This window comes from Populus euphratica, unplaced genomic scaffold (genome assembly GCF_000495115.2).
Source record: "Populus euphratica unplaced genomic scaffold, PopEup_1.0 scaffold11.1, whole genome shotgun sequence".
NCBI lineage: Eukaryota > Viridiplantae > Streptophyta > Magnoliopsida > Malpighiales > Salicaceae > Populus > Populus euphratica.
In genome coordinates, this window is record NW_011499878.1 from 1,452,939 (window position 1) to 1,467,817 (window position 14,879).

Consider the following 14,879-nt stretch of genomic DNA (forward strand, 5'->3'; position numbering starts at 1 on the left):
AAAATGGTTATTATTATAGCTTTAATTCTAATTTGAAAATATATCTAAGTCTAGGTTTAGGTCACAAGCGGGAGACTTGACTTGGCAGATCCAAAAAAAATTATTCTTTTTAAAAAAATAAACTGATTTTTTACTAATGTTTTATCCCAAGATGACTTGGGTTTTTAATCTTTTTTTATTTTTTTTTAAGCTCGGACTAATTCAAGTCCCGAGTAAATCTTTAAAGTCAATCTTGGTCTTATAACTAAAATTATTGTAATATTATTAATTTCAATACTTAGTATAAGCTAAATTAGTAGAAAAAATATTGAATTATTTTTTAAATATATAAATTTAACAACAATATATATTAAAAATAAAAAAAAATTATATTTTATTTTATCATATTTATCCTAACCAATCTTAACCAAACTGGATATAAAAATAATTATTTCATGATATAAATTTTTACCAAACACAATTCTGTACCAGTTATTTTTTCTATCTCTGTCTCTTTTATTCCCCAACAGTAATAAAACGCTACCTTACTGTCTAGTTCAGTTACATGCTTGCACGTCATTAGCACTTGTCTTTCCTTCGTACTGAAGCGTGTTCTCAAGTGCATGGCAGGACCCAATATATATGCGCAATGCAGCAGGACAGTTCAGATGATCTTCAAGCAATTGGTTCGATTCTACATACTGTAGCTGGGGACTGGGGTAATATTTACCGTTCTGCTACTCTCATGACTTTAGCCTTTTGACAAAATTGAGTGTACATCTGGAATTTGCTTTCCAGTGGGAGACATCATAGATGGTAGGAATTCTTTTCCTATATACAAACACCGCAGACCCTATTAATCAAGTGGAGTGATGTATGTTTAACGAACAATAAGTAATCACTAGAGGTCAATAGCACTAAGAAGTCCTGCATTTCTGCAGGATATTTGAACTTATGCAAGCCAGACACAAGTCAATAACATCTGAGATATGTATATTGAAAAAAGGAGTTATATTACTTGGATCTTCTTGTTCAACTCTGTTATTCCACTCATTCACTATTTCCTTTAATCCAAATTTCAAGTTCAGGCTGAGCCCAGCTTAAATGCTAGGAGGATAGTGTTAATCAGAGGTTTGCGACGCCATTGTAAAGAGAGGTGGACGCTTGGCAAGTGCAGGGATTCTGCAAAAGATGGAAGATGATTCCAAAGGAACCATATTTGAAAAAGGAACTGTAGTATCCATGGGACGCGCGTTGGATTACAGAAGATACCTACAAGATGCTTTTACCGAGCTTCTGGGATTAGAAATTTCAAAAAACATAGTCAAAGAACATTTTCAAAAGACGGGTCTGTTATTGGAGCTGCTCTCTTGGCTGCTGCAAACTCCAAAGTACGACCATAATTATTAGGCTAGCCAAGCACTTGATTGCCATGAAAGTAATTTATGTCTGTGCAATTAGTGTTCAATCAGAACCTCCTAGCTTGAATTTGTAGCGTACTAAATGGATTCCTCGCATCCAATTTATCTTGAAAATTAGCAGCATCATGCTCGGCCTGTCACCGTGTTTGAAAACTGCGGTCGAATGTATTTTGAAAGTATAATTAATTTAAAAAAATATTAAATTAGTTTTTTAATTTTTTGTATGAATTTAATATATCGATGATAAAAATAAAAAAAATATTTTAATATATTTTTAAAAAAAAATTACAGTATTACCAAACACGCAATTTATCTTTTCCAGATAAAAATGTAAAAGCTGGCTGCAGCCTGCGTTTCGTCTGACAAACATAGCGAAACGGCGAACACAGGCTCGCTTCATTCACGTAAGTGTGAAATGCTCATACCAAACTTATGTGTGAACATCACAGTAGCCGCAAATTAATCACACAGCATTCAAAAGATCAAAATATAAAAATACTTTATCAAGTCATCAACCGAGAGAGGATTCAACTTCAAGTGTTACACGATTTATCTGTATACGGTTGTTACACGCGAGATCTCACTCTCCTCCTTTCCTTCGACATATTCAACCTTGGAGACTCCCTCCCTCTCAAGACGAAAGAAATTCACGAGAAAAATCAAACATTTCTACACCTCCATCCCTCTCCAGATTAACGCTGCTTGAAAATAATTCGTGAAACTTCTTCGTTAATTCATCGTTCGATCTTTCTCTAACAATGGTTATCTTTCTGCCTGATATCATGTTTTGAACAATTTTTTTTTTTTTACTTTTGGTTAATGTCTGTTTTGACGATGTTTGATTTGGCAGATCCGATTTATACTCCTGCAAAACAGACAAGGCAAGACTCGTCTCGCTAAATACTATGTTCCTCTTGAGGATTCCGAGAAGCACAAAGTCGAATACGAGGTTTTGTCTGATTTATACTCTCTTTTTTTATTTCTAATTGTTTGATTTTTTTAGGTTTTTTTTTGTAATGAATTCGATTGTGTTTTTTAGGTTCACCGATTGGTTGTTAATAGAGATGCTAAATTCACGAATTTTGTTGAGGTAATTAATTTCTCATCCCTTTCGAGTTGATAAAGAGAAGAAGCTAATTATGCTATAATTAAGCAGGAGCCGGTGCTTAAACAAATCCTAATCTGATTAATTTGATTAGTTGTGTTGAATTCTTTTTATTAATGAAAACAATTGGAACTTGAACATTGAGTAATAATGGAAATGTTGTTTTAGCTAAGGAATGTTTTGGTTGCAGTTTAGGACACACAAGGTGATATACAGGCGGTATGCTGGATTGTTTTTTTCGCTGTGTGTCGACATAACGGATAACGAATTGGCTTATTTGGAGTGCATTCATTTATTTGTGGAGATATTGGATCATTTCTTCAGCAATGTGTGTGAGCTAGATTTGGTGTTTAACTTTCACAAGGTTTGTCCCTGTCATGATTTTTTTCGTTTTCGTTGTCGTGAGAATGTTACTTTAACCATGCTCGTCTTCGCTCTTGCGATTCTATTGGTGTTGCATGGATGATTCGATGTTTCCTGCTTCTTTGCTTTTACTATGTGTGATTCTTGCCTTTTGGTCTAGTTACCAGATCAATAACACCGTATAATTAGTTCCTGAAAGGAATTCACGGACCTCTTATTGGTTTTTTATCATTCCATGTGCGTGAGTGTTTTCCTATAGAGCAATCTGTTATTGCCGCTGTTTTTCTTATGCGCTTCTTTGTTTGATTTTCTGTTTCCTCCTTAAAAGGTTTATTTGATACTTGATGAATTCATTCTCGCTGGGGAGCTTCAAGAAACAAGCAAGAGGGTGAGTATTTTCTGGAATTCTTTTTCTTCCTGGCAAATCTGGTTCATAGGGAAAACAAGTTTTTGCTCATTTTACCACCCCCCACGTGTTCGGATTACTGTATGGTCGATCCATGCCATCAACTAATATTTGTGTTTGTTTTTGGGAGGATAATGGAAGCACAAATGTATAAGTTTTCAGTTATCATGGCACAACACTTTTCATAACTTCCTTTTCTCCCTCTTTGTTATTTTGGTAAATTAATCCCACTTTAAATAGGCAACTGATACTCATTGTAATGCGCAGGCAATCATAGAGAGAATGGGAGAGCTGGAGAAGCTGGAGTAAGCATCTTTTCTGCAGAAAAGAGTGTCTGAGTGTCAATTTGGTCCTCCATTTTTTCTTCCTGTATTTGTATGTCTCGTTCTTTATTGTTCGGCAGTTATTTCTATACCCATCCAGCACAGCCAGCTCATACCTTGTAATAGTGGACATTTTTGCCAGAAATTGCTTATTTTATCCTTCGGTTCCCATTGTCTCTGTGTCTCATTCTGCCTTTCATTTCCATGGAGTACTGTTAATTCCCATCATCTTTCAGTTGATGGCATAGAATGACTCTGTGCTCAGGTTAATAAGGGTGCTATTTTCATGTTAGTATAACATTCTGGATGTCTAGAAACAATTAGAACTCTTAAAACCCTGCTTGTAGTTTAAGTAGATGCCAGAAATTAGGAGCTATATCTGGTGGTGGGTCTTTGCTGTTGCCCAACAGTGCTGATGAAAGTGAGGAAGTAATGGATAGGTGAGAACTGGGAAATCCAAACGTAGTAGCGATGCATGATACAAAAGCACAATACACAGCTTTCTTGTCCTATCATGAAATCGTTGGATCTGCATGGAAATAAATGCTCATAACAGGGAGTCAGACGTTATGCTCAGCCCATAGCCCCATGCCATATCCCCGCAAGTTCGATCGAGGACTGCACGGGCTGCGATATGGGCAGGAAAAGTATATGAGAAGCATGTAAGAGGATTACCACCCCATGACAGATATGTTAGAGAAGACAAAAGCCAACTATGACCTATGCTGTCATGTCATTATAGGATGAAAAGCCAAGTTAATTCTCAACGCTAAATTCACAGGTGTGACACTCTAGATTCAAAAAGCCAATTTCGCTTCCTCTCTCCATTGGCTGCTGCTTAGAAGGAGTCCCGCTGTTTAAGCAGGTTAAGCGGATAAAAACCATGAGCTTACATGCATAAAAGCAGCTGTCAAATCCGGTTTGAAACCTAACTCAGATAAAGGTTCGGAAAGTGAGTCAAACCATGAATCAACTTTTATATATATATATATATATATAGGTATTACTCAAGTCACAGGAGTCAATCCGTCGAGTGAAAAGGCGACAGTACAAAATGTCCTCACCCACTTTCAGATAATAAGCCCTGGATGCTAGTTCCACTAGCATCTAACTTCCCCTGCCTGCTTTCTTCCCCATTTTAATCTAACACCCAAAGAACAACTTGGCTTCTAGTTTATTCCCCATTTGACAGTGCTGAGATGTGGCAGGTACTAACACAACGAATCAAATAATATCTCTGCCAGTCAATCTGATAGATAATGGCTAGAATTCATAGACGATCATTACAGAGTAATTGCAATGGCAGTGCACCAACAGTTCGAAACCCACCTCCAGTTTCTTCAGAAACAGAAGAGAGATGGTGGTCTTGTCTTCTGACCCTAGCATGAGGCAATGTAGTAATGGTCATAAGCTGATGTTGAGAGATCTGAGCGTACTTGGGACCCAGTGCTTCTTGAGATGACAAAGTTGGGATGGTGGGTTGGGCACGTGATATCTGTGTAGGCGAGTCTTGCCTTACACTTTGCCAGTTCGGAAACTGAGTCATGGTCGTGGAATTTGCAGACGGCCTGTATTGAGCTGCAGCTAGCTGAGCTTCCCAAAGCCGTTGTAGTTGCTCCTGATGCTGCTTCTGTTGCTGCTTTGCAAATCCTGAAGGACTTGCACGAGAACCACAATACAAGTTGCCAAAGTAGGGAGGTAGTGGAACCCGGGCCTAAAACCAAGAGTTAAAAGTAAGTTGGTATAAAACTCGGTACAGATGCAGTAGAAGTTTGTGTGAATTTGAAGACCCTAGGTGACTCAGCAAAGTGTAAACCTTCAGCCAAAGAGAGCCTCATGCTGCTGAACATAAGATCACCTATTGGCTGGCTCCCTAAATTCACAGAACTACACTTCCACTGCATCCCCATTTAACGGATGTAATTATTGACAAAAAATAAATGATTTGAGGATGTGCAAAACCATCTCTTCAATTAATTCTTGAGTCATCAGCATAGATACATAGATGCAATCTAAAAGGTAAGGATAAAAACCTGCTGTGCTGCAGGTTGATCAGGGTAAGATGAGGATGTGCAATATGCTTGGGACATAGGGAAACTCGCGAGTGTGGAATGTTGCTGTTGCAAATGCGAGTGCAGATAAGGAAATTGCTGCTGAGCGGATTGTTCAGACCTATTTCCAACTCCATTAGAAATGTTATTAGCTTCCAGGCTGCCCCCGCCAGTTGACAAAGACAAGAAATTGAAAGTCTGCAAGGGAGTAAAAATTGATCAAAACCAGTTAGAAAATAATAAACCATTGGAAATTGAATGCTGGGTTTACCTGCTTCTGAGAATTGCACACGCCAGGAGGAGTCTGTGGCTGATCTTGATGGAGTCTTTGTCGCTGAAGAGTGCCAATTCCAACTTGATTTGAATTCTTGTCAGTCCTGTTAACTATGGCTCTAGAAGGTGTAGCGCCATTCAAACCATTCCTGTTGCCATTTAAGTTGTTTATTGTCATAAATACACCTTGCCTTAATATATCATGTGGCCTCAGTTGATTCAGATGCATAGGCAAGCTATCTCTGCTCTCAGGAATTTGTAAAACCCGTGTGAGGTGACTTATATAAACATGGGTTGCGGACCTCTTCCATGATCTTTTACCAGTATTGACTTTAAAAGCCTGTGTAAGTCACAGTCCATCAGATAAACCAGTCATAAAAGTTTTGAGCAATCAATTCATCCAGGCAAGAGAAATAATCATTAGATATAACCATCACCTTTCCAGTAGGAGAACATTTTTTGAATGAACTGGGCCTGGAAGCACCACAATCAGTATACATCCAAGAAGGAAATTTGGTGGCAGAAGATCTGAAATAGGTAAAATTGCATGACAAATTGCAAAATAATGGATGAAGTAAATGTACAAAACCAAAGAAATGGGAGAAAATTACTGTGATGAAGATCCATAATTGCATGCACCACTTGACACAGTTGAAGACAAACCTGGCCACAATGCTGGAACTTCAGATGAAAAAATCAACTATTAAGTGTAGTATTACACAAGACAAAAGCAATCTACAATCAAATTGTATGCTATTGAGATGATAATTTCTCAGGAGCAGGAGTTTTACCATTGGTCTTGGATTGACAGATTGTACGTCGTTGATCCTGTTGACTTACAGTAGCTGTCGGCCCCAAGGTATTGTCTGGCTTTCTCTCGAGTGAGGTCTCCAACTGTGTGGACTGCTTCACTTTGCTGCAAGCTCAAAAAATGTAAGGAATAAATAAACAAATGCCTTGGAGCCATGAACAAAGGAATACATAACAACCAAAAGAGAGAAAAAAGAAAAGAAACGCATACACAGTATCCTGATATTGCTCAGGGGCAATAAAGACATTGAAAGAATCACACAATGGCTTTAGCTCCTCCTGTTTAGCAAACATAGTGGGCAGATCCACTTGAGCAACACAACTAACTAATTCACCTTGGACTTTGTCGCTGGACAAAGTAGGCCATTCTTGAAAACTACGCTCGTTCAAACAATCAACTTTGGCAGTTTCGACATGCCATGTTTCCTCAGCAGCCTCGTCAATTCTCGGGAGGCAAATTGAGTTTAAGTCCTCTTTTACGGCTACGGAATTAGATAAACAACATACTTACAACACAGCATAAAAAAAAAAAGCATAATAATAAAATTATGGAGGAAACTAAAAATAAAAAAGAAAACCTTCAATAATGGGGGAATCACTCTCACTACGTTCTTGCAAAGTTGAACGACTTGCATCCAAAGAAGCATTGACCAATTTACACTCATTTTTGGGTTCTTCATTATTGGCAAACATTCCAGCCAAAGAATACAAGGTCTCCACAACTTCTTCTTCATCTTTGGTTATTGGCCCACAGACACTCTGTTTACTGGACCAGTCTGGCCCTGGTTGTGTCTGGAAAAGCATTTTTAACTTTATATAAATTGAAGTGCTCAATAGAAGAGGAATAAGAATTTAACTGAAATCAGAAGCTAGAGATAACCGGCTAACCACTTTCAATCCCAATTTCTTTAAACCATCCCTTTTCAGTGATTCCACCCCACCATGAGTGTGGCTTAGCTTCTTTGAATCTGGAAAAGGTAGGGAGACAGATTCGCGATTGCGTTTCTTCATGGCTGAAAATGGTCATGTATATTAACAAAACTATGCCAGCAAAAACATGAAGAACTATATTTAATTTCTTGCTTTTATTCATGAAAAGAAAAATGAAAAAAACTTTGTTCATTTTTAAAAAACTGAAAGTATCTCCCTTGGAAAAGCAAGCTTAAGAATATTAAAGAACTAAAAAAATATCAAACACGATACCATAAATAATCACTTAAAAAGAATAAATACACCACGAAAGTAGCAGCATCAGCACAACTAGAATTAAAAAGTACAACACACAGAATCTTTCTTCCTTTAAAAGAAAAGAAAAGGCAAAAAGCTTCAGTTTTGCTTCAACTCCAATCCAAAATTTACAAAGCCATAAACAAAACAAAACCATCCAAAAACATGAAAAAAAGAAACTTCCAAGAAATTCCCCCCACCAAAAAAACACTTAGTTTTGAAAACCTGGACACATCCAAGTAAATAACCGAAAAAACCCCACCAAGAAAAACGTCGTACTGCTTGATTTCTGAATTGACAAACATAATAACACACCTGATCGTAGCTTCCTCGGAACAACACCATTGCAATCATCAATAAGCTGCTTTAAAATTCAACCAAACATTAGAACAAGCAGGAAATTAATTAAAAAAACCAACCACCTCATAATTACTGAGCCTACCTTTCTGGGAAGCTTGAATCTCTTGTTGCTAGTACTTGCAGTGCCACTAGTAGCGGAAGGTGCTTGAAGAACTACTTTATCAAACACGTCACAACCTCCACCACCTCCCATCTCACACTTTTTTTCTTCCTCCACCTCCTTACTACAACTCCCCTTATTACTTTCACTATTATTATTATTAACAGCACTCAACCTTTTAATTCTCTTCGATTTCTCCCAAGAAACAACAAAATCACCACCATTCAAACCTTCAAAAAAAAAATCACAAGAGGATAAAAGATAAGAGACAAGATACTACTAGAAATAGCTAAAAAAGTAGTAAAGAGCATAAAAGAAGAAACGACAGAAGCAGAATAAGAATAAAACAGATAACGACAAGTCTTCATTTTTGGTTTTGTTTCTTTGTTTTCAAGTAAAAGACACAAACATTTTTAATTTTTTTTCTTGGGGACCAGAAAATTAATTAAAATTGAAATTAACACACCAAAAAAAATCACCAGAGAGAAGCTTTTGTCCAGATTGCTTAATCTGTTGTCTTGAGAGCCGACTGGCTCTTGGCCTGACGTCTTTATTCTTGTTCATTTCTATCATCTTTCAATCATTTTAACCCACTAACACCACCACCACCACCTTCTCTGCCTCTGCCTCTTCAAGGGCCCAAGAAAAGCCAGCGAAAATAAGCCAAACCCAGATCTTCTCTTCTTGTTCTGTCACTTTTACTCTTCAAAATTTGAGTTTCTTCAATGAAATGAAAGAAGGGAATAAATTCAATTTTGAAGCAATGAAACCAACAGGAGTAGTGAAGGAGAGAGAGAGAGAGGATAGAAGAATGGAAGTTTTTGTTATGTTAGTTGTTAAGCGAAATGCGAAAAAATGGCGTTTGGGCTTTTTTTGTTTCGCCAGATATCTCTCCGCCTCTCTTTTATCTTGAAGAGCAGAGAGTACTAGCCGACGAAGATCTCTATTTCTCTCGGAGAAACTAAGAGAGATAAAGCAGAAACCGAAAGCAAACAGAGATCGATAAAAGAAGGAGGAGGAGGAAAGGTGGAAAAGTAATTCGCTTCCTCGTGTTAAGAGAATCAGGTGCTTCCTAAAATAAAGCAGAAAGAAAGAGAGAAGAAAAAACTCAAAGCAGAAAGAAAGAAAATGAACAACAGGAAAAGGGCAAAAGCTCCCTCTCCCTCTTCCTTCTCTGTTAGTCTCTGTGCAACCCGTGAAACACACATGGAAAAATTTAAAGATAGTAGATCTCACTCGTTAAAGACTTTTCCATCAATACAATTAAAACCTATCCAACCCATTAATGGCATCAAATCTCCCCCATTATCCCCTACTTCCGCTCTTTCCTTCTACTCAGCAAGCATGATTTTTTCAAAAATTTTTAAGAAAAACAAAGGCCAAGAATTCAAGAACTATCAAGAAAAAACTGGATAATGCAGCGCCGAGTGACAACGATAATCATCTTTTTGATTCGTCAAACCTGCCCTAAAACATTCACTCAATCATACACTACAATCTCCAAAGCGACGGAAAGCCCGAAGCATTAATGCCACTCTCTCTGTCTCTCTCTCTCGCTCTCTCTGTGTTACTTCCAGATTTCATTTATACACACTCCCGATTCTCACGTAATTCCCCGTCTCCACGGTTTCTATTATCTACTTATCCACCACCGTCCGATCTATCATCTTGAGCTACTTGCACGTGTCAGCCACGTCGGACTTGCCTTTCTTGTCACTTCTTGACCCTCTCCCCGCTTCATGATAATCAACGCCTCTGTTCATTCATCAACGGCTATTATTTAATAGGTCTTAGATTGTTGCCACGTGCACAATGTATACACACGTACATGCTCTGTCTTTCTAAGAATTTTAGTCACCAGACAAGGGTCTCGGTTAACTGTTCATTCGTTGTTTGGGATTTGGATGACACGTGCTAGAATTTTAGTTCAATGAAGGGTAAGGCTTGTGTCACGCGCGAGAGAGAGAGTGGTGTGTTTGTTAGTGAGAAGGGAGATTGAAATCTACTACTACGTGGATTCTAAAAAAGCTTGCAGACACGAGGAAGGGGAGGTTTTTTAGAATCGGCGATTATTTGATTCAGAGATCGGCTTTGTTTTTGTGCGGTGATGATGATTCGATTCTCTGCGTCTCAGCGTGACGTCGGGTCATGAGTGATTCGTGACTTCCAGTTCTTTCAAGGCGGTTAAGTTTAGGGACAATTACAGAAACACCCCCATTTGATATTTTTAGCATTTATTATGGAGCATCATTCCTAAACTCGGAAAAGTACTTAGCTCATTGGATTATTACTGGATATTTGCCGGCGCGTCCCCGCTAGCTCAACAGTTTTTTTTTTTTTTTGTAGAAAAAGTGATAGTTTAAAAAAAAATATATCAAGTCATTCATCAAGGAGGCAATTTAGATAATAAAAAAAATAGTAATAAATAAACTAATAAAAAAATTAACAAAAAAAAATCATACTTAAATTATTTAGATTATTAAATAACTCAATACTAACCTAATTTAAAAAAAAAATGATTCAAACTTCAAAAAAATAGAAAGCATTAAATTAAAAAAAAAAGTGAAAAAATATGTAAACCTAATCAAACCTCTTAAACTTATTTTAATTTGAAAAACTTGCAATTTATTAAATTAGTCCAATTTAATTTTTAATGATGAAATCATTAAAAAAACTTAAAAAACAAATAAAAAAATAAATAATGGGGTGAGGATTAAATCTGATAAAAAAATTCCAAACAAAAAAATACAATTAAAAGAAGTAGAACCAAACTTAAAAGATCACAAGTGATAAAAATAAAAATTACGTGTAGTGTCATGGATTAAAAAATGGTAATGGTGAAATATAAAAAAATTATTGAGAGCCAGCTAAATAGAATCAAACATAAAAAAATTAAAAAACAAAAGCAAAAAAAAAATACAGAGATAATTAATCATGAAAAAATAACAAAACAAAAACCTTTAAAAAAATAAAAAAAAATAAGAAAACATCAATCTAGAAAAAAAAACAGGACAAGATCAACAAACTTCTTAAACCTGATATAATATCTAAAAGTTGCATCCCATTGAATTTTTTACTCATATTCAATTAAATAGTATAATTATCAATTAATTTAATTTTAAAAAATGATATTGGTATAGAAATATTCATTAAAAAAAACATGCAAAAGCTAACGAAAATAAAAAAGATAAAATTTAATAGAAAAAAACCAAAGATGATCCAATTTAATGAAAAAAATAAAAAAAATCCTAGATAAAATAAATGTCAATTAAAAAAATAAAGACCAACTTTTAAAGAATAAAAAAATACAAGGGATGGAATTGAAAACACTTGTAGAATTAAACCAGATCTGAAAACACATCCTAAACATGGATGGATTTTAAAAAGCTCATGATCTATAAAACTCTAGATCCAGAACTATTAAGAAACTTGCTAAAAGCCAATTTAAAAATATGAATTTTAAGAACTTACCAAAGCAAAAGGAAAAAAGATAACAAAAAAAATCATAATCGAACCTGATAGCCAACTCGGGTCAACAAATCTAACACATGACATATAACATGAAATGAGGTGACTGTATAAATAAAAAAGTGAAAAAAAATATTGATAAACAAATATTTTTTTAAAATGCTTTTATGAAAATAGAGGTCGACTTATGCTAATCCTTCAAATCTGTTAACCGAGTTATGAGATCGGGACGACTTTATTAAAAGCAAAACTGAAAAATAAAAAAGCAAGATTATTAACCAAACAAACATTAAGGGATGGATTTGAGAAAAAATTTAATAAAAAACACAAAATAAAAAACAACAATTAAAAGAATTATGACTAAATTCAATATAAAAATTAAATAAAATTGAATATCTAGAAAAAAACCAAATGAAATTAAATGTATAGAAATAAAATTGTAAGAACATAAATCTACTAAGAAAATAATTAAAAATAGTAATTAAAAGAATTATGACCAGGTTTGGCATGGAGATGAAATGAAAATAAAATTCAATTAAAGATAATTAATATAAAAAAATAGTTGTAAATAAGAGGAAGTTGATTAAATAAATAAAAAAAGATACATGAAAGAGCTATGATTTTTTGCATTGCCAACATGTAATTCGATAAAGAAAAGTAATGAAAAAAAAGGGAAAAAATTAGATCAAACTATGCCGAACTGTCATATATTCACTACCTAGAGAGGAAAAGGACTTCGAGACTAATCAAATGACATGGCATGATTGTAATTATAACTACTAGACGTCACACATATTGCTAGAAAATACGTGTGAGACATGCATTAACAATTTTTTTTGCTTTTTTGTATAAAACCAAAAACTGACCTTGAGACTAAATAATAATAATAAATAAATTATAATAAAATTACAACCAAGCTCCTGAAGCCAGGTCTAAAAAATGGAACAATAAGGAAAATCAACTATTTATATGAAATATGTAAATGCAAAAACATCTTTGTGCAAAAAATTTTAGATTATTTCACTAAAAAGTTACATTAGTAATTTTAATACATGTTAAAATTATCAAAATAACCCTGCACAATTCTCGAAAAATATTTATGATACGGTGAAAAGATACCCCTTTTAAGCAAAAACAAAAAACAAAATAAAAAAATAATATAATAATTGCACTATTTCAATGAATAGTAATATATGTCTTGAGATAATATTGTTAGGGGGACTAGTGTTTTGGATAACGTCAACTAGCAAGTCATTGGATAAATTTAGGGTTTTTTATTTTATTTAAAACAGTGTTTTTAAATTAATATGAGACTCAATTTAAATCAAGCTTTATATTACAAACATGTTATAGATTAATAAGTCAAGTGACTCTGAATGTAATAATTATTATTTAAAGTATCTTTTTATCAACTTGTAAATTAATCATGATTAAATTTATTTCCTCACATTGTACTTAAGAAAATAAATTTTGAAGAGTATGAAATCAACATAAGAGGAGCTCCAACCGAGCAGCTAAACGAGAACTCAAGTGTCCTTTGCCTTTTATTTCTTCAATAAAATAATTAAAAAATAGTAATTAAAAGAATTATGACCAGGTTTGGCATGAAGATGAAATGAAAATAAAATTCAATTAAAAATAATTGATGTAAAAAAAATAGTTGCAAATAAGAGGAAATTAATTAAATAAAAAAAAAGATACATGAAAGAGCTAATGTGATTTTCTGCATTGCCAAAATGTAATTCGATAAAAAAAAAAAAGAAAAAATTATATCAAACTATGTTGAACTGCCATATACTCACTACTTAGAGAGAAAAGGGACACTGAGACTAATCAAATGACATGGCATGATCGTGAAAATAACTATTAGAGTCTATCATACATGCTGCTAGAGGATGATAAAGTAGTTGTCATGTTAACACGTGTGAGACATGCATTAACAATTTTTTTTTTTTGTATAAAACCAAAAATTGACCTTGGGACTAAACAATAATAATAAATAAATTATAATGAAATTATAACCAAGCTCCTGAAGTCAAGTCTAAAAAATGAAACAATAAGGAAAATCAACTATTTATATCAAATATATAAATGCAAAAACATTTTTGTGCAAAAAATTTTAGATTATTTCACTAAAAAGTTACATTAGTAATTTTAATATATGTTAAAATTATCAAAATAACCCTGTATAATTTTTAAAAAATATTTATAATACGGTGAAAAGATACCCCCTCGAAGCAAAAACAAAAAACAAAATAAAAAAATAATATAATAATTATACTATTTTAATAAATAATAATATATGTCTTGAGATAATATTGTCAGGGGGCTAGTGTTTTGGATAACATCAACCACCAAGTCATTGAATAAATTTAAGGTTTTTTATTTTATTTAAAACAATATTTTTAAATTAATTTGAGACTCAATTTAAATCAAGCTTCATATTACAAACATGTTATAAGTTAACAAGTCAAGTGACCCTGAATATAATAATTATTATTTAAAGTATTTTTTTACCAACTTGTAAATTGATCATGATTAAATTTATTTCCTTACATTGTATTTAAAAAAATAAATTTCAAAGAGTATGAAATCAACATAAAAGCAGCTCCAACCGAGCAGCTAAATAAGAAGCCGAACATCCTTTATCTTTTATTTATTTATTGTTTGCATTTCAACGGAAGAGCTAAACAAATAGCCAAAATGATTATTTGTTTACTTAACAACCATTTCTACATTTAACTATAGAAATGATCAAAATGATAACTGTTGGCCAACTACTATTTTTATAGCAGTTGGTCAACAATTTTTTTTTTATTTTAAATATAATTTTTTTTTCTATAAATACATAATGAAAAAACCTGTAGTTTTAACTTTCATATTACTTCATTCATTTTATATTAATTTTATAAATTACTCATATTAATTATATAATTAATAACATCATAATTATATTATATATAAAATATATAAATTAGTTATATAATTATATA

At 33.7% G+C, this 14,879-nt stretch overlaps 2 protein-coding genes across 5 annotated transcripts; one reads left to right on the forward strand and one right to left on the reverse strand.

Annotated features, from left to right (window-relative positions):
* Window positions 1-1,914: 1,914 nt before the first annotated feature.
* On the forward strand, window positions 1,915-3,768 carry LOC105128862 (AP-2 complex subunit sigma). Its single transcript, XM_011030707.1, has 6 exons — window positions 1,915-2,161; window positions 2,251-2,349; window positions 2,440-2,490; window positions 2,696-2,869; window positions 3,197-3,256; window positions 3,542-3,768. The coding sequence occupies exons 1-6, from the start codon at window positions 2,159-2,161 to the stop codon at window positions 3,581-3,583; spliced, it is 429 nt and encodes a 142-aa protein (XP_011029009.1). The 5' UTR covers window positions 1,915-2,158; the 3' UTR covers window positions 3,584-3,768.
* Window positions 3,769-4,590: 822 nt separating this feature from the next.
* On the reverse strand, window positions 4,591-9,965 carry LOC105128861 (uncharacterized). Of its 4 annotated transcripts, none has more exons than XM_011030705.1 (12): window positions 8,898-9,965; window positions 8,401-8,648; window positions 8,274-8,322; window positions 7,620-7,744; window positions 7,310-7,523; window positions 6,943-7,213; window positions 6,713-6,837; window positions 6,533-6,584; window positions 6,359-6,449; window positions 5,920-6,261; window positions 5,631-5,846; window positions 4,591-5,311 (listed from the first exon to the last, which is right to left on the reverse strand). In XM_011030705.1, the coding sequence occupies exons 1-12, from the start codon at window positions 8,989-8,991 to the stop codon at window positions 4,868-4,870; spliced, it is 2,271 nt and encodes a 756-aa protein (XP_011029007.1). In that variant the 5' UTR covers window positions 8,992-9,965; the 3' UTR covers window positions 4,591-4,867. The 4 variants fall into 4 exon arrangements, with proteins under 4 accessions (XP_011029007.1, XP_011029006.1, XP_011029005.1 ...); XM_011030704.1 differs by having other exon boundaries at window positions 6,533-6,602; window positions 8,274-8,319; window positions 8,898-9,964; XM_011030703.1 differs by having other exon boundaries at window positions 6,533-6,602; window positions 8,898-9,964.
* Between the last annotated feature and the right edge of the window lie 4,914 nt (window positions 9,966-14,879).

Coding starts and splice junctions, on each gene's coding strand:
- LOC105128861 (XM_011030703.1), bottom strand. CDS start 8,991: ATGATAGAAATGAACAAGAATAAAGACGTCAGGCCAAGAGCCAGTCGG. Junction 8,323..8,400: donor GATTCAAGCTTCCCAGAAAG/GTAGGCTCAGTA, acceptor TGAATTTTAAAG/CAGCTTATTGATGATTGCAA. Junction 7,214..7,309: donor TGATTCCCCCATTATTGAAG/GTTTTCTTTTTT, acceptor CTAATTCCGTAG/CCGTAAAAGAGGACTTAAAC.
- LOC105128862 (XM_011030707.1), top strand. Junction 2,491..2,695: donor AATTCACGAATTTTGTTGAG/GTAATTAATTTC, acceptor TTTTGGTTGCAG/TTTAGGACACACAAGGTGAT. Junction 2,870..3,196: donor TGGTGTTTAACTTTCACAAG/GTTTGTCCCTGT, acceptor CCTCCTTAAAAG/GTTTATTTGATACTTGATGA.